We start from the raw sequence: 20741 nt of genomic DNA on the forward strand, positions 1-20741 counted from the left end.
AGTAGATAATAAAGATTTTTTTTCTAAAATGCGTCAAAAATATTTTTAGAATATTTTATTTAGAGAAAATGTTTGACAGTAATGAAAATATTTTTTTTTAATAATGCTAATTCCTGATGATTGGATGGAAGCTGGGCTGCCAGTCACTAAGCATAAATAAGCTCTCATCTCAATCATAATCTTATTAGGTAAAATAAATAAGTCGTCACACCAAATTCAGTTGCACAAATATTGAATTATATGGAATTTTAATTATTATTATTAATGAATTATAATGTCTTCTTTCATTGACAGAATTTTAAACTCAAGGCCTTTAAAATTTTTAGGCAAAAATATTTCTACATACTTTTAGTAAATCTAGATACAAAAGGAAAATTAAAATAGAAACCGATATTGTGCAAAGTAGTATTACCAGCAAATAATATACATGAATAAGATATATGTTTAGAAATACAATTGTATGTGGCGCGATCTGATGGTACACGAAATGGTTACACCTAGTATCGATCGGTTTCTATTATCTCGACAATTATAGCTATCATTGCAACCACTATGGAAAACATTTGCGTCTGGAGTAACCTAACGGAGGTAGAAGAGATTCTATCATTAACAAGGAAAAACATACCATATATACCTGCTATATCGTAGTAATACGAGAAGGCCGTCTTCGCCTGCAAAGATGGCGGGTAGTCTGGGGTACTTGCAATTAGTCTTAAGCCCAAATTTGCTGGACACTATCGCCGTAGCGTATATCGAAAGTGAAACTATATATAAACAATAATAAACACATTCTCTAACAGCATATATTAATCATACAGATATGCTCTGATATTGATACCTATTACATTGGAGTTTACCCGTCCATACATGACTTTCGCTGTAGTTTTGTTTGTAGCTAACACAGTAGATCTAATTTGACTTAATTATGTCAACGGTCGTTACATCAATATACGAATTTACATTTATATGTACGATAATAAACTTTAATTATTACTAACATTTTTTTCATTAAAAAATTTAACAAAAACATCTCAACAATAATGTTACGTAAAACTTATCAAATAAACAATAACTGGAAGCTAAAAAATCTCAATATATATGTTATTAAAGATTTAATATGTAACACTAAAGATATTAGTATATGTCAAATTCCGAATTAATATTCATAAGAAACTATATTTTTATTTGTACATATAATGAAGTTTGTAAATGAAACTGGCAGAAGTTATAGGAACATAAGAGTGATACTTCTTTTAAATTAAATCATAGACTAACTTGATAATAAAACTATTTCTCACAATCAAGATTATAAATGACAATATAAAACATCCACTGATAAATTTAAATATTCAAAACACTTAAATAATATCACAAAATAGTAAAAAATATATCAACTCGACAAAACTCTTAAAAATTCTGTACAAGATATTAAATAAAAATAATTTCTTAGCCCTGTCAATGTTAAATAACTCAATAATAAACAGAGATCGAATATTCGGATGCGAAGTGTCCGGAATTTTTTTTATAAACAAAAAATCCTTGTTGGTATTGGTAATTTGCGGTTGATGTATTATGAAAACCCCCCACTAGATGGACATGTTGACATGGTCAAGGTCACAGGAATTCGCTGGATAAAGACAACACTAGACCAGTCATCGTAGTGATCATGATGATAGGGTTCTTTCATTAAAAAATCTCGGGAATTCTTGATGGATAAATTTAGTGTTCTGATTATAAAAAAGGATGTATATTTAATAACGATTATGGTAAGCCACTATGCGCGCAGAACAGAGAAGAGATCATGAAGTCGCAAACGCAGCAGGACATATATCCACAAACTGGACAGACGATCTTATTAAGATCAACAAACGTAGGACCGTTAGAAATCTATATACAGGCCTATGTCCATTCGTGGACGTGTTTCGGCAAAAATCATATTTCGTCCGAATCAATTGTATTCTCTTAGTCGACAAACTTCTAGCATAACCGAAGATCATATTTTTCGGTCTTTGGTGTAATTTGCGTGTGTTTTTCATCTGTGGTGTTTTATAGCCTTTGGAAACCAGCTTGTTCGGGAAGCCGAAAGTCATCAACACTTATGTTAGAGACGATTCGTGATGACTCAAGGGTGAGACAGCTCATAATCAGCGCAGAAATTATATACTCATCATCATCTTTCTTGAAGAACAGCACCACCTCGCCATGCTCCACTTGTTTTGGCTCCCAGAAACACAGCTTTCAGTACCAGTTAAACACAAGGACACCCCAATAGGCCAACAGAAACAATATTCTCTTCTCGTAAGTATTTTGCACTTTATATACTAAAAATAAGAAGAATTGCTCGTCTGAAGTGGGCGGGGCACATAAGTTATGCTACCGACAGCCGTTGGGGTCAAAGGTTCTCTAGTGGCGACCACGAGCTATTGGTGACGTGGGTAGGCTCCCATTAAAATATCTTTAATAGTATTTTGACTACTAGTTTTTTATCCTCTAGCAGTCTGCGACAGACCAAGTTAGGCGAATAACTCCGTAGCGACCTAAAAGAATGCACAATAATTGGTCGTAACTTTAGTAACGCAAAGACCGCATCTACATTATGCGATTATTTATTGCCTATGCTGGCGCATCGGTCGACTTCGGCTATCTCCGCGCCGGTCGTCGCTCGCCATTATAACCTATGCTCGGCGCTAGATGCACGCTTCTTGCTATCGTCATTTTTGCCAACTCATTTTTAACGTAATAAGCCTTGCATTACGTATATTTTACATTATACATATTTTCGCTTTGCCATAAAATCCTATTTAATGTTTTTCTCCTTGGCTAAAATTAGTTTCTATCTCTTTCTATGTGTGCTGTGCTAAATACTAAATTAAACAGTTTAATAGTGAACTTTATTCTTTGTTCTTTCTTATCAAACTATCGAACTTATAAGTTAGTGAACAAACAGATATTAACTATAACTCCATGGTCACTGAAGCCTCCTCCATAATTTCAAAGCCACGAACATGCATCCGATTATCCGATCTCCGATGATAATATTAACTTTAGTACCTTGATGTAGTAACACTAAATATATAATTAACATTAAAAATTTCCTAAATTGATGTAATCATAATTTAGGTTCTATTATTAGAAATATTTTTGGCTTATTACAGCCTTGCTTCGCTTAGCTCAAATACCCTTAATCCTTACTGACGATCTGGACGATTGTTTTAATAATTTTATTACCCTTCTCATAATGCAACAAGTTCAAACAAGGGTCATTGATTTTTTCTTCGAGCAGATTTATTAGTTCCACTCTTATAGTCTTCAGCATCTCTGCGACCTGTTGAAACAAAATTAAGATATCATCATTAAATTAAAAATAAAGTTAATGGTAAATTAACCTATTTACATAAATTATTTCTTACAATTCTTCTTGGCAAGTTAACTTTTAATCAAGCATTTGCCCCATAAGAATAATTATAACCACCAAAAACTTCTTAGTGGAGAGTGTTGACCGATACTATATAACCAGATATTATAGATTACAGTCAGAGTAATAATGGTAGTAAAAGCACTGTAAAGCGATAACGAACTTAGGATTTGTTTACATATGAATAGAATATATCTAGATATACGATTTGTACGGTACGGATGCAATGTCCAGCCGAGATAAATGTTTATTACTAGTTGGATGTTTATGTTTACGTAAAGACTTACCGAACTTTTAGCTGGATTATTACCTTTTTTTGACCCCCTTTTTTTAAAGAAAAAGGATATATACATATATATATTTATGCGTGTGAGTTTGTGTGTGTGTATTCATATATATACGTATTATTTAAAGATATATATAGTGTTACAGGTTCCTGTTCATGTTCCTGTTAAAGCCACAGACTCAAAAGTTAGAACTTCAGTTTGCAATTGGTGAGAAGATATTTTTTTGAACAACCACCGTAGAATTGACATTACCTCATGCTTTTCAACCTGGAACATTATCCAACCATCTTCCAAAGATACAATAAATGTACCATTATGCAACTCCACGGCTAAACTGCAACCTGCAACATACGTAATAACATCTCATGTATATACATACTACCTTTATTTTTCGCTATATTCTGAATTGCTTTAGAGTAATGTTAGTGACAGTTATTTCAAAGTATTTATATACCCTTTTTATATAACATTTCTATGATGATGGCGATAATTAGTCGTGATCTGATCAGTATCGAATTTGGAAAAGAAACCTATTATAATTTTAGTGGTATATATTATCGACATATAATAAATAACGTGCCTTCATATTTATGTACATAAAATAATTTTTTTATAAACAAATATTGCATGTACCGAAATAGAAGACTGCTACAATAAATGATCATCAGTTTAAAGCTAAGGCCGTATTAAAATACGCACCAGAAAATAGCACCAAAGGCAGTTGCGGCACCATAGAGCACTCCCGGATGAACACCCTCGAGGTTTTAACCTTCTCCTGGTAAACCAGATAGGGGCTGACGAAGTGTCCCACTACCGAGTTGACGGAGGAAGGATGTAAAGAAACATAGCCGTCGCTCTTAGTTTTAAATTTCAGTTCATCTGGAGTGGGTTGACGTGGTATAGCACCACCAGCTTGCTTGTGAAAAGATTTCTCTGGGGTAAGAACCTGGAATAGAATTATTAGTAATTACTTAACATCTTAATGCTTTTGTTTAATTGATCAACATTTTAGTGGTAGATTAGTGGAAAAATATTAACTAAAATTACAAATTGATTTCAGCCATGGCAAGCCCATACTTGCTGCACGCCTAAAGACGAAATCTAGAAAGACTTTCATGTTAATGTTTCATGGCTCGTATATTCGAGAGAAGATAAACCGGTCTTATTAAAAATCTATGGAAGAGGTCTATGTCCAGCAGTAAACTAAGACAAAATAATGATACTCCTAATGATATTGAATTGAATTGCCAGTTGCCTATAAAAAATAACTAATTTTGTAAAGCATAGAGAAAATTATAATGAGCTTATCTTTTATTTCAAATTTTAACCTTATGTAATACGCTGTTTCAATTATATTTGTTTAAATTTCTTATGCACATATTTCAGATAATCATATACAGGGTTATAATTGGTTATAGATGTAAAAGCTTTAAATGGGTGACTGTATATAATAAAAGCGTTTTAAATGTTGGATTACAATTTTTTAATTTTAAAATTAAATCCATACCTGCAGACTTCGTACTGCTAAATGTTATTGGCTTGTTGCATTACAATGGAAAAAATAAATTAATATAATGTATTTCAAAGTGATCACTTTAAACAGGGCGATTGTAAATAGTTGCGAGAGCATTAAATTTTTATACTGTCAAATAAGCTATACGTTCGACTCTTTAAGGCTTTTACACCTAAAATCACCAATCACCTTGTTTATATTGACTATGTATAATCACATTTTTTCATGAAACTTGGCTCTAAGAAAAAAATTCTTGACCCTAGGATATACCAGTTTCGTGACGATTTTCTTTGTGATTTTTGAGGTGTTGGCCTCATAGAAATTGCCCACGATCATAAATTACAGTTTTTTATCAGTGATTTATCACTGCTCTAAAATAAAAATAATTGAATTCGGTTACCTTAACGACGTTCGGATATAAAGCCGCGCACAAAATAGCCGCCAATAGCTTCTCGTTGTTTCCATTTATGTTTAACTGAAAACAATTTCTGATTTTAAAGATAACATCTCTTAACGTATATAACAATATTGTATTGTTCTCACTTAATTTCTCGGCATTACATTAATTAATGGGTCCATCGCGTTATAAGGAGTGGAGTCAGGTACGGTTATCGGGGCTGACGACCCGCGTACCAGATTTAAGGCCTCTTTGCGATGCATTGGTCGATCACCTTCATCGACCAGATTACTCTCCTTACTTTATCAAAATTTAATTGATTCTACTAAATAACTTTGGAAACCCATTCCAGAAATGAGTTGATGTACACTCTCTACAGGCCTAATTCCTTTAACAGGTTATAGAGATTTCGCTGTGATACCTCTCAGTCCTTCATCCTAAACAAATTAACTACGACTTTATTTTTAGTTACTTCGTTGACTAAGTCATAGTAATTGTTCACCATATTTATGTGGGCTTTAGGTATAAAGTTTCAGTTTCTGTCTTCTTTTCGGCCGATAGACGCCCACCCAAGGCATAAGCCTCCCCCAAGAATCGTTACGACAACTGGTCTGTCAGTATCCAGGGACTTCTTTGTGAGTTATGTACTACCAACTATGTCGTCAGTTCACCTAGTATAGGGCCCACCCACGACGCATCTCTCTCGTATTCGTCTCTTGAGGACCTTTTGGCCCCAACAGCCACCGGTTGCACGAGCGATGTGCCCCGCTTATTACCACTTTAGATGAGCAATTGAAACTACGTAACCAAAATTTATATGCCCACTGAAAGTCCAACATCTCAGTCCTAATCATGACCATAAAAATGAAAATATACCCAGATATAATAAATTGAAATTAGGCGTTATTTTATATTAAGCAAAAATTTAATAGGCCTGATGTGGGTAACTATTTTTTTACCTCTTCCCCAGTAAGACTAGTAACGGAATCTCTCCTCATCTTCCGTCTCAAGGCTGGCATGTCCGGGACGAAACCGATGGATGCCAAAAGACCCAAGAGCTGATGCTTGATATCGGCCAGCATTAGCAGAGTTTTGTGGGACAGATAGTTTTCGTTGGCAAACACAAGAGCGGCATGTGTGCTTGACTGCATCGCGTACTGCCATTTCTAGAAAAAAAATTGTAATTTTTACTGCATAAAAGGAGAAAAAACAAATAGACCTATTGAGCTGTAGACCACTTGAGACGGTGTAATCAAAAATAAAAAATGCCCAACAGTTAGTGTTCCTGAATTTTGCTATGACTCCCGCCTGCGAACTAAGGAAACGCTCGCACAAACTCACCTAGTGGATAGAATTTTTTAAAACTCTTTGGGATATTCTGACCAAATTTCGAGTTTCTAAGCCTTGAAATTGTAGAAGCTTGAATTGGAACTTTTACCTCATCGTCACCATTTACCAGATCTAGCGCCGTCGAATTATCAACTTTTCAGATAATTAGAACATACATTATATGGTAAAAAATTAAATGGAGAGCCCACCTTAAATATTTTTTCAATTAAAAATTGTAATGCCTTTTCAAAAAGAGAATCAAATAACTGCCTTTACGCTGGCAGAGTGATAGAAAATGGTGGAAATTGTTTGTTAATTAGTGTTTAAGATTTATTTAATAAATAAATGATTTTCGTTCTTTAAAAACTCGGTTAACTTTTCAACTATATTAAAATATTTTTACAATTCTTATAGTAGATAGTTAATTAATTTTGAACGTAGTTTTGATTTGGCTTGTGGAATTTGTTTGAAACATAAGGAAATTAAAAAATATATATGTAATGAAACGAAAAATATTATATATATGCAATATTTAATCATTTCTAATGATTTTATTAAGGTCATATTATTTTAACTCTATTTGTATCAATCACGAACACGTAAAAACCGTTAGGTATTTTTACATTTATTTTGGCTATGTTCTTGTGGAACATAATTTTCTGTTTTCAGCAAATTATGTAACTTACTCTATAAGCTCGCAAAGTCGTCAATTGGTCGCTATTTGCGCAAGAAAATTCTCTTCTCTTTGCATCTGCTTCTGGCTGAAAAGAGAAGAAAAGTTTTTTTAGTTGTGAATAATTTAAAAAAATAGATCTCAATAAACATATTCTATAGTATTTACATTCATTACGCCACTAAGATTTTCAAATAAATACATTACATCTTTTGAAATCGCACAATTTTACTATTTCCAACTGCTTTAATATGGTTGTTGATAAACCCGAATGTTATGTGCAAACAGTTTCGAAAAATTCAATATAATGTTCTAAAAATATTTACAAATTCTGATGAACATAGCATATTTTTAGCAACCACATAGCAGTCTCTTGTACAAAAATTAATATATATACCCGGTACATACCACAAAAAACACTCATCTGAGTTTGTTGTGCGCTTTTTTTAGATGAAAGCGTATTTGGAACTCTCTTATATTAAATTGAATTACAGCATTCAATCTGATACAAATTTCTATAAAATTTTGTTCTGGGATTCTTCTCACTACTTACATAAGTGGCTATTGTATATTATCCTAATTGGATGATAATAAACAAATATTTTGTGAACTGGCCATACTAGTTAAATTAAATCCATGCTAAAATAAATAACTGATACTGATGTAAACGATTTAATGATATTTAAAAGTACTTTACAAATATGGTGTATTATTATACGCCATACTAACTATTTAAGTTCACGGACTCTTCCGCTCCGTGAACTCAGTTCCGATGATGCTGTAAAAGCCTCCCAGCTAACAGCATCAACTTCAACCGAAAAGAGTCAATACCAATAGAAATTGCTTAAATAAATCATCTTATTACATGATTTACTTAGCGAGGATTTTAAATACAGCAAGATAATTAACCTCTCAAATCACGTTCTTAATCTTAACTAGATTTTTTTTATATTAGATAGGTTGTTTCTTTACTTTAACAACTTTCCCAGCTGAAACATAAAATAAATACATGCTTCATTCATAGTCATCATATTTTCAGCCGTAAGACATCCACAGTTAGACACATAAGCCTCACTGGATGTTGCCAATAGGACCAGTTGGAAGGGGGCTTCATCCAGCGACCTTCATAAGGTCATCTGTCTACCTTGCAATACTAACTCATCATCATAATCTCGATCGAAAGACGATCACTCCAAGACCCTTCATCAAAGATAGCCACGTTGACTAGTCATGCGTCTCCTGTATCCAGAGAGTTCCCTATAATGCCGGTTCACCTAGTAGGGGCATCCACGTCGCATCTACTGACTTGTTGTCACCACTTGAAAATCTTAAAGGCTGTAATACTAACTGATAATACCTAATTCATATAAACTTACCTTCTTCCCAAATGGTGTAACGAATGGACTCTTATGGCTTAGAAAGGCAGCTATACTTAATGCAGAATCCACACAGCAGAAAATAGCACCGAACAACATCAGCTTTCCTATTCGCACGTCAACCGGCAATGCAGCCAAATGTTTGCCGAGCGCTGTCAGGGCGAAAGCCTTGTCTAGCGCACCGACGTCTTGTAATCGAGCGAGGGCGCCATCAATGTTAGACTTTAACGGCGGCTCTATTGTTTTGTCTGAAAAAATTACAAACTGTTTTATGAAAGATCCAGTATATCTCATCTATTTTCTAATCATAAGTCATAATTTAATTTTCTAGCGGAAATGTGATATTAACTTTGTCTATATGACTAAAAATGACTTTAAATATTAGTAGAGTAACAAACAGCTCAAAGGTCAAGCAAGCTTACTACGTCAGACGATCTATGGAGTACTTGGTTGTAACGTCCCAGAGTACGAACCTCTGCCTGAACTGGGACACGATAAGCTTTTAGAAATAAACAAAACTGTAGATGTAGACAGATTTTCTATTCTAACTGAATTGAAATACTATTGTGAGAAATACACCACATGGTTATTCCACAAGGAATTATTGTTTCAACAAAATTGCATAGCTATTTATATACCCGCGGGTAGAATTTCTTAGTGTTTAGACAGCCGTGCGACGAATTAATAGAACTCTACGGCGTATTTTTAAAATTTATTAACATATCAAACACCTAAGTTATGTAATTTTAAATCACCGTCATCATTATATCAACTGATAGACGCTTTCTGCAAGGCGTCCCAGCCTGTCCCAGAGTAAAATAACCGGTTTAGTGCTGCCTGCATCCAGCGATTTCCTGCAACTTTAAGTAAATTGTCCGCTTAAATAGTAGGTGGCCTACCCACCCCGCTTCTACTTGGTTGATGCCACTCAAGAACCTTCCGAACCCAACTGCAATCGGTTACAAAGCAATGTGCCTCGCCCCTTACCTTCACTTCAAAAGATATAAGAAAGATATTGTTTGAGCTACGACAGTAATCTCGGTTCTTCTGCGGATCTAGTTATTTTTAATTAGCTCCGAGCATAAGTCTCTCCTGTCGCACTTTTGGTGACCCTGAGACTTCCTATAAGGCCCCTCGCAAGTGACCACGTCTCGGATCCGTTAGTTATGTGTTTATTATACTATTACAATAAATATTCTCGTAGGTTTTTTTCTATTATAATATAAATTCTTCTTAACTTAGTGGCCTCATTTCTCAAATTCGCTGGAATATAATAAATGTATATATTAAAATAGTTACCTAAAACTTCATTCACGTTCATATCGCGGAATAGCGGCAGTATCTTGATCTTCAACAGCAGCTGTTCCAGCGGTATCCTGTGTATCTCCGGCACCGGCTGTTCCGACAGATGATGGTGGTACCGATGAGAAGTGAACAGGTGTATGCTAACGCCTGGCATCACACGACCTGCTCTACCTCGCCGCTGCTTGGCATTCGCTCGGGAAACCCACACCAGATCTAGAGATTCCATATTCCGGTTTGAATCGAACCTGAGAATTAAAAATTCAATATTTTTATATTATTTTCTCATTCCTATCAAATAAAAGGTCACATATTGATACTGTTTGTCTTTGTTTTTAATACCAATATATTAAATTATAATGACAGTCATTAATTTTACAACTTCTACTAATTTTGCCGCAACTTTTGAATTGAATTACTTGCCTTTAGCCGCTATATCAAAGTATACAAAAATATAAAACAAAATAAATGTATAAAACAAAATAACTTGATTAAATTTAGGTTGGTATTTATAGAAATTTACAAACATGCCTGTACAATGTATATGTACAAAAAAATGTAGAAAAAAATAATTTTCATATACCACATTATGTTAGGGTTAAACGGATCATAATAACTCTCATAGAAGAATTATTTATTACTGTTGTTCCCATCGGGTGAATTTAACGTACCATATTAAAAACAGAGATACTGTTTAATTCTAAAGGTGTTTCTACGTAGGTAACAAAGCAGACACTTTATTGTCATGTCATCATTGTACCATTAACGTTATGTCAGCCGACAAACGCCCTCTCCAAGACGTCTCCGCCAAAGATCGCCACCATGACCAGTCTTGGGCTGCCCACATCTATCACCTTACCGCGACCTTGACAATGTCATCGGTCCACCTATTTGGACGCCTACCCACACCGCATCTAACGGCTCGTGGTCGCCACTAGGGAACCTTTCGGTCAAAACGGCTATGGTTACATGAGCGATGTGCCCCGCCCACTGCCACTTAATACGATCACTTCTAAGAATTATACCGGTGACCTCGGTTCTACAGCAAATACTTAAACTTCAGTTAAATATGGAAGGCAATCTTATTTTATATTTATTTACCTTTTCTCCTTCATCCTGCCACAGTCGATAACAAATACACAATCGTCAATAGTAACCGAAGTTTCTGCAATATTAGTGGACAGCACGATCTTGCGAACGCCAGGCCTTGGTTTTTTGAATACCACCGATTGCTCTTCACTCGACAATGTGGAATGGAGTGGCACTAATGTATATTTACGGGTCCTGGAAAGTAAGACATGTCTGATTAATTTCAGTCTAAGAATCAACATATTGAAATCTGATAATCTATAACAGAATAGATTAGTTATAAAGAGGGGATAGAGGAAGTTCAGTGCTCCTAGCCAAGTGATGATGTCAGTGAAAAAAACCACCAGTAACAAGATTTTATACCTCTAAATTGTTTTACAATCTTAACTATATGGCATCGGTTACGTTCAGTGACTTTTTTTTTCAAAGCTGACCCTTTATTTCCCATATTAACTTTTTCAAAAATGTTATGAACAATTTGAAACCTACGTACATGTTAATAAGTCTGTTAAATCTATAGTCCGTAAACTTCATTTTTATGTTTTATAATGTGCACTTGTTGCTCAGTATTAACATAAAAGGAAATTAAAAAAACTAATCTTTTTATTTATACTACGACACGCGACGTTTTGTTTAAAAATAATAATTCATGTAAGTAAGATATTTTAATTTCACTATTTAAAAGTTATTTATGCATACTTCAAACTGAAGATTGGATTTTCTAGCAACTGATCATGTAAGCTCATGATTTCAGCGATTCCTGGAAGAAATACCAATATCGCACCCTCCTTTGGCCATTCATGATCTCCTTCTACTATGTATGTGAGGATGTGTTCAATCAGCTCGAGATTTATCTGCAAATAAACAAGAAGATATTTTTTTTGTTATAACCATCAGGAGATAATTTCCAAAGCGTTGACGGAAGTGCTGACAACTCGCGTTTGCGAAGTTAAAGGTTGCAATGCATATGAGTTCACCTTCACCCACCAGACTCACCTCCATACCTAATCAAATTTGAAATAATCCTATTATTGCTTATTCGGAAACCCTTTCCAAAAAAGAGCTGATATTTATTTTTAGAGGTCTAAAACCATCAGCAAGTAATACAGGAGATTTTGTTATTATACCTTTCGCTCTTACCTCTACCACATATTAACTATGAATATATTCTTAGTCATTTTATTAACTAGGTTGTAATACTTGTTTACCTTAGTTGTACGTGTTTAAGATATATTAAATTCCCAATATAACAGAAAACTCTATCAATAGATGTTTCAATGTTTTCAAAAGTAATATGTGTGTAGAAGCTAACTCCGCATTATCCTAAAGGATTCTATATTATTTCTCATATGTATCCATCATAAGTGTCCAATCAGCCTCAACTTCCGCAATGTAATTGTGCCTTTGTTCACAAAATATGGGTCTTTTGTTCGTTATGATTTTTTCCTGTACTCTTTCTACTGACAAATGAACCACTTTACATATAATCATAAATTCCATCATAATGACTGAAAGTTACATGGATTCCAAGGATTCGAAAGAAGAATCCGCAAGCAGGAAACTATATAATTAAGTCTTAATTAAATGTTTAAGTTATATTTTCGTTTCAAACCTTAAACGCCCACTGTAACATATAGACCTCCCCTAAAAATATCTATGACGAGATATACCAAAATCGCCACGCCTGGCAAGTTGGTTGGCAATTAGTGTTGTATTATGGTCTTTTGCGTACCATAATACCAGACTGCCCATCCTCTGGAAACTTCTTTGAGAGCAGTGGTAAACCTATATAATAATGCACAGAATTATGAATTAAATATTAGTCTATACTGTAAATCTACCCTACAATAGTAAGTCTCTGTCCTCTATGATTAGACTATCACTGCTCTAGTTCTTCTGCTAAAGTTCTCTAAATATTAATAAATACTATATACATGTCATTACATTACCTTTTCCGAATCCATTAAGTACATATTCTTGCAAGTGGCTTTACTGCAATGTGGATATCTTGCTAACATCTGGGATACGGTCAGATTGTCATCTCGGATGCTGGCTTTAGGAGCCTCGGTGGCTTCGGAACGGACATCGCAAGTCTCCAGTTCGGTTTCCAAGTCCTGACGCTTGTCTTTTTCTCCTGGAATATAGTAATTTGAACTATATTTTTAACAAAAGCAGCAATGTATCTTACTAATAAGAAAACACTAAATAAGCTTTTAGTATGTAAAGTCAATTATTAAGACGAGGTATAACTGAAAATAATTTATTAAAACGAAAATGATTCATTTTGGATATAATTCTGGGTCATTTCATGTCCTTAGTTAAAAATTTGTAGTTGTTACTTGATATATTAATTTGGATCTGATGATTTAAAGTTTTAATTTACTTGACATATTTCTTTTTTTATAATCAGATTTATATTACTATTATTTTTCTGACGAAATTATTACATGGTAACATCATATAAAAATGATGCTCTAAGTCATTTGTATGTTATACATTATGTATCATTACAATATTTACTTAACCTCTGTTATGAAAGTTCTAAAGTTCCGAGTGACCATATTGTGAAGTTGATTCATAAAATACAATGCACTAAACAAGGAGTTAAATTTACAATAATGAGTATAATTACGTATTAGTAACAAAAACATGTTTTAAATCAAAATATTTAAATACCTTTTTGATTATACATCTTAAATTTCATTTACTACAGTCTGGGAGTCATTTTTTAAAAACAAAATCTTACTAAAATTCAAAATTTCACAGTTTCCTAGCCATTGCCAGTTTTGTTATAATTATTTACAAACCTTTTTTAACTTTTCGTGCATAAGGTCCATTTTCTTCTAGAACGTAGTTGGTTTTTTCCATTATATCCTCCAAAAATAGTTGTTCGACAGGGAATGTTCTGCCTATTAAAAAAAAGATAATATTTTTAATTGAAAATCCATTAAAACATTTACAGCGCATTTGTTAGTGACTATAAAACAAAAAACATATTTTTGGACACTTCCGAGATCATGTATGGTTTGGAGCCCTCATCGCTCTATTTCAAGGAGAGTTCAGTTGATTCTGGTTTGTACCAAAAAAATATTTTGTCATTCATCTATTGACATACACAAGTAATTGTGTATGTGTAATCATCATCATTTCAGCCATGAAACAAAGCCTCCCCTCTACTTTTCGAGATCCTTTAAAAGGCCATTTGTTCTTTTTGTGGATGTTCTACGATGCGTCGCATCCCATCTCTATTCCGGAACCTGAAGGCACCAGCGACCATCTGTTCTGCGCGCTACATGGCCTGACACTGCCAGTTAAACTTGGCAATACACTGGGCTATACCCGTTATTTTCGTTCGTTTACGGATCTCTACATTTCTAGTTTGATCTAATAATAGTGTAGTACATAAAATAACTGTTGTTTACACCTACCTGGTATCTCTAGAACTGGAACCTTGTCAAAATATTCAGAAAATAAATCAGCATTTAATGTTGCACTCATTAGAATAACTGTCAGATCTTTCCTCACTTTGATCAGGTCCCTTAATATAAGTAAGAGGAAATCACTTTCTTCGGATCTTTCGTGCACTTCGTCCACTATTATATGGGTGATTGATTCTAATTGTGGATCATATTCAAGCCTGCGTAGTAAAATTCCGGTAGTGCAGAAAGTTAATCTAGTTGTGGACGATATTTTGCTTTCTAATCTTATCTACAAAACAATGAATGAATAACAAAATAATAACAATGATATAGGACAATAAAATGTTGTGTATTTTTTATCTAATTCTTAAATCCTAACTTTTTTATAGTTCTACAAGTAAAATTATATTATTGAAGGGTTTGATTATAATAATGCCTAATAAAATAAAAAAAATCATCAGCGAAATTGATAATACTGCATCTCATTTTTCAGTCAAAACAATTATGGACATAATATGTACATTTGTATACAGAGTGATTAATTGATAAAGTTTATATGTAATAATATTTACTTTAAAGGTGTAAATGTCTAACTAAACACAACCTATCTAAATATCAATGGTTTCAGGAATATTATAAGAATATGATAACATGGTAATCAAAAACTTATTGAAAATTCGATTTACTGTCTAATAAAATTAGTTACTGTTTATTATCTGTCGCTGCAGGCTTTAAATTGTTAGAAATAATTAGCCTGTCGCATTCCGATATAAATAATAAATTAAATTCAAATATTTTAGAGTACAAGTGAAAACTTTTACACATATAAACAACGGACCTGTGTAAAGTATATGTACGTTTTGTTAGACTAAAATCCCAGTAACTATGGTGTCCTTCAAATCGAAACATAATTTATAGATACAACGTATGTCGCCATATGTACGTCTGCCATTACTAATAATAATTTAATAGTAATGTCGAAAACGTTAATGATTAAGAATAATAGCTATGTTAATATTTGGACTGCTGTGAAGCCTATTAATACCTTCGAATATAGCCCATCAGTATAACTGTATTTGCACGACAGATTTAATATCATAATACAGGCAACTTAGCTGCAACTTAGCGGCAACTTAACTAAGCGTGCGTTTACATGCACCTTTTGTATGGTGTAGATTCGTTCTGCTCATAAACTAACTAATTGTTCCTATTAATTGAATAGTTTGATTTTTTTGCCTCATTTTTATTTAAATTCTTTCTTGATTTTTAGAGTATTATAACAAAAAATATCAAGTACGTGAGAAAACAGAGTAATAATTGACAAAAAAAAATCACTAAAAAGTGCACTGAAAGAAGTAGCCGCATGTAAACTCTATTTTAAAATTCTTACACTGTTTACAATTGCAGATACACTCAAATGTCATCTATCCTTTTGACACAAAGGTGGAGAAAGCATATATAATAACTCTGTCCAGTAAATAGGGTATAAATTGGATTGACATTTTATAAAAATTAGTCTTTCTTGTCTAAAAACTATGTTCGATATTCAAAAAACTCTAAATCTACAATGGGTGTAATGTTATGATGTGTTTTTGTACCTGGTATCCAACAACTTTCCCAATTCTTTCTATCCTCTCATCAGCGACCCTTTCTGCAACTCCAATAGCTGATATTCGTCGAGGCTGAGTACAAACTATTTCCACATGCTCTTTGCCACCCTTACCAAAATTATCTAACCACTCATCTAGAATATACTGTGGCACTTGTGTACTTTTGCCACACCCTGTTTCACCGCTTATAACGATTACCTGTAAATTGATAACAACATGTGGATATTATTTTGTACTAGTTTTATATAACATAAGTAAAATAAACAAACCAAACAATTAAAAAAATGAATTTCTTGCCTGAAATCAATTGCTATATCTTTGGAAATATTGATATCCGACAATCGAATTATTGCGATAACACTTTATTATATAGTTACAAAAAATTTCAGCAACGTTATTAAAATCTGGTACATAAAAAAAGTGTATATCTTTAAAAAGCTTATAGTATTGTCGTATTTATATTTTAATAAAGCTTATAGTAAAACCCTTTTTAGATTGCTATGCATTTAATTTAATTCTGATGACTAATTTTATATGATATCTATTAATTTAAAAATAAATCAAAATATGCAACAGTAGTAAGTCTACATGCAATTTAGTAATATATGTGATTTCACAGTATGTCGTTTCAGCCCATAGAAGCCCACTGCAGACCTCCCTCAAAATTATTTATGGGAGAATATAACATAATTGACATGTTTGCCAGGAGGATTAGCGATCTCAGTGTGGTATTAGGGTGCCCAGAGAACGCTGCTGCCCATCCGCTAGAAACTTAGTTGTGAGCTGGGGCAATGTTACATAATTAATGCACAAAGTATGACTTATATAAGATTGTATGCGGGGAATCGAGCTTGCGACTTTCGATTGCAAGTCTCTGTCCTCTTCTGCTGGATATTATCAATATGATTTATAAAATATTCTACAAGGCATGAGTATATGGTCATCAGAATTTATAAGAAAAATATTTTAGACAACAAATATATACATCTTCACTATTTTAGTAAAATTAATAGTGATGAAATATAACATATTAAATTTTAAAGTTTTTAAATTTTAATACTGTTACTAAAATCTCAAAAATTGTGATTTTGTATGTGTTTGTTATCACAATCGTCTGACATCAATAAATATTACATTATACAAACTTACAGTAAATATTCCTTTTTATTTATATTTTTATAATAACTAACCTGTGATTTGCTTATAGCATCTAATATCTCAGTTTTTTTACTCCAAGCAGGAAGTGCCTTCCTGCTTGTAATCATCCTACAATATTTACTATTATCACGCTTCTCTAACCATCTCTTAGCTATATCTTTATTCTCATTTAGTATTTCATTAAAGTCTACTTTAGCTCTTGTATTATTTCCCTGTCCTTTCTTATAGTGGGATGGGTATGTTTTCTTATCTATATCTGTATTCTGCACTAACTGTGGATACAGTGCCTCAGAAGGTTCTGGAAATGTCCTTGTGTCAAATTTTATAAAGTTTGTAACGTCTTCTTCATTCTTTAAAAGTTCAACCAAGGAATATATACATGGTATACCATCTTTAGCTAAGGTTTTCGCTTCATCAAGAAGTCTTAGAGTTATTTTAAGACATGTTATTTCTGGTATAACCGTTGTTGAAGTACTTGCTCTTAATAAAATTAATGGAGGTTCAAATGGATAAGCAGTATTATCTGGGAATCTTATCTCTAACTCATATGTTATACTTTCAATGGTTTTCGTTTCTAATTCTTTGGGAGGATCATTTTCTGTGTTAACTTCATGAAGGAATCTACACTTTGTACCAAACCGACAAGGTCCTTTAAGATAAAGTTTGCACACTTCTTTTTTCTTCTTCACATTACTGTTATAATTTATGTTTTCTTTTTTACTAGATACCAATTCACTATTATCATACATTTTTGTTATATAATCTAGATTTACATAGACACACCATAGATTACTCTCTTTTACTTTAAAACTGCTATCATAAATTGATTCCAAGACTGCTTTTTCATCCATTCTCATTTCAAGTAAATCTGATATAGGAGGAAGGTCATCAGGTTTATTTTGTAAATTAACTTTAAAATATTTGTAGAACAGGATTTCTAATGCTTTATCAACATTTTCACCAGCTACATCTAATGCTTCTGCACAATGTGCTTTATGAAAATTATATCTGGGAAACAATTGTAAAAACAACCATTTAGCCTTAAAAATATAAACTTTAATTACTATTTATCTTACAGAGAGGTAGGTTATAAGTGTGAAAGCTTTATTAAATGGGTGAATGTAAACCCAATTAATGTCATTTATTAAGGTAACAATATGCAAAAGTCAATGGTTTCAGAAATGATAAATAATGTTATGATAATTTAATAAAAAAAGCATTTTTAAAGTTAGGACTACTATATATTGAAATTAATTGTTGTTTACTATTTACCGCTGTAGACTTCATATTGCCGGAAATTATTGGCTAGGCCCATTCCAACAGAAAAACTAATTTAATGCAACATATTTCAGAATGATAATTTTATATAGGGTGATAGGTGTAACACATTCAATCCTTGAAGGTCTTAAAATTTATAACCAATCGTCCTGTATGACTTGAGTTAAATTTAGAAAAAAAAACCTTTTACCTAATAAAATGACTTTAAATTTACATTTTTTTACATTGGTATCATTCTATCAGCTGCATATCAAAATATTAATCATATTTACTCTGCAGTTATTCTCTCAATTGCCCTCATTTTCAAGCATAATACCCACAGTAAATAATTACAAATATTTGCAGTCAACATAAATGGGAACCATATACATTCTATGAAATGTGGACATAATTAAATAAAGTGGAATGAATTATGTTTTTAATAGTTCAAAACATAACATAAATGACACAATAAAAACAACATCAAAATGATGCTCTATACTGTATCATTATCGCTAGCTAGTCTTATATATAAAATGGGCACAGCATATTGATCATTACAATCTTAAAACTATAACAATTACACATAGGCACTGCACGGCATATAGAAATTAGCTAAAATATACAGATTTCAGAACATAGTCAAATATATAGATGACACATTATTAAAACTGCAGTAAAATGATGTGAATGGAAATTTATGGCACAAGATTATTCTTGGATTGGATTGTTAAAAACAGAAGAAAATATTGCAAATTAGTTATGTCCATTTTTGTAATAAAATTGTGTCTGTGATAGAGGGCCACTGTTTGATTAGTCACTGTGAAGTGCGCACTGCTATAGAATTATATTCTTATAAGAAAGACTTAAATTTAGTTTAAATATTAAACTGAAAATATGAAACAGATATTCTTTTGGAAATAGATTACTCTTCTTATAGAACATAAATTAAAAATAACTCACTTCTCCAATTTGGCTAATGCAAAAGCTCGTAGTCTTGCTTCTGAAGTTTCAATATCAGGTTTTGGTGCGAGAGAATAATCACAGCCACCTTGAACTACCAGGTTGCCTCTTTCCATCCAGTAACGATTACTCAAGTTGGAACCTTTGTCCTATAGCATATTAAAACAAAAGCTGTTTAAGTAATATTTTTTTTACAAAACATACCATATGGAAACATGTTTTACTTTCTTTATTAGTGCTGTTTATATTTATTGCAAATTTATTATTTATAATTACATTAAAGCAACCAAATTTTTTTTACTTTATTTCCTCGAAATCGTATTAAGTATTAAATACCTTGTAAATGCTCGCACTTCCTAATTTAAAATCTGGCCCATGAATAAATCTCAATGTATCCAAAACTAGCTTCTGTGAATCAGAACTCAGGCGGATTGTTTGCATCTCCACTTTCAAATTGGGATGGGATTCTTGTTCAGGTTCATCTTTAGGTTTCCTGTTAATAACATAAAAATTTTTGCCATTAAACAATATTGAGCAATATGTTCACAGATTATGGCTTGTCCTACCTTATTCGTGCATCAACAGGTTCACGAAGAAAGAAATCCTCGGCTAACTGTTTGCTTTGGTAATCCATTATTAAGTATATTACAAAATATGTATAAAAGAAAAAAATAAATTCAAGAGCAAGATATCGACATTAATATTGTAATGTCAAAATTGCCGACACCAAATCGAACTATTGAGTATTGACAGATGTATACTCATTGACCAAGACATGTACCGCTTTGTATATTTTTAATAAAAAGTAATTTACCACTAGCAAAATTAATTTTTGTTTTAAGATATAAAGGTAAGAATATTATTTAAGAATAAAAGATATTTTAATTGACATGCTTATAACGAAAAATGTTTCGTCGATGGTAAATAACAAAACAACAACTAGTTTATGGTAC

At 32.7% G+C, this 20741-nt stretch overlaps 1 protein-coding gene across 1 annotated transcript; it reads right to left on the reverse strand.

Annotated features, from left to right (window-relative positions):
• Positions 1-2991: 2991 nt before the first annotated feature.
• On the reverse strand, positions 2992-20479 carry LOC137929268 (putative ATP-dependent RNA helicase DHX57). The gene is made up of 18 exons (XM_068772145.1): positions 20355-20479; positions 20125-20281; positions 19789-19937; positions 17601-18576; positions 16399-16608; positions 14810-15089; positions 14189-14290; positions 13331-13515; positions 12081-12235; positions 11394-11576; positions 10290-10540; positions 8991-9238; positions 7628-7702; positions 6572-6778; positions 5616-5690; positions 4402-4648; positions 3955-4043; positions 2992-3325 (listed from the first exon to the last, which is right to left on the reverse strand). Exons 1-18 carry the CDS (start codon positions 20420-20422, stop codon positions 3182-3184), a joined length of 3801 nt encoding a protein of 1266 aa, XP_068628246.1. The 5' UTR covers positions 20423-20479; the 3' UTR covers positions 2992-3181.
• Positions 20480-20741: the final 262 nt, after the last annotated feature.

This window comes from Battus philenor, unplaced genomic scaffold (assembly GCF_028537555.1).
Source record: "Battus philenor isolate CCGP_79_NKW_IND1 unplaced genomic scaffold, ilBatPhil1.0.hap1 SCAF_11, whole genome shotgun sequence".
Classification (NCBI taxonomy): Eukaryota; Metazoa; Arthropoda; class Insecta; order Lepidoptera; family Papilionidae; genus Battus; species Battus philenor.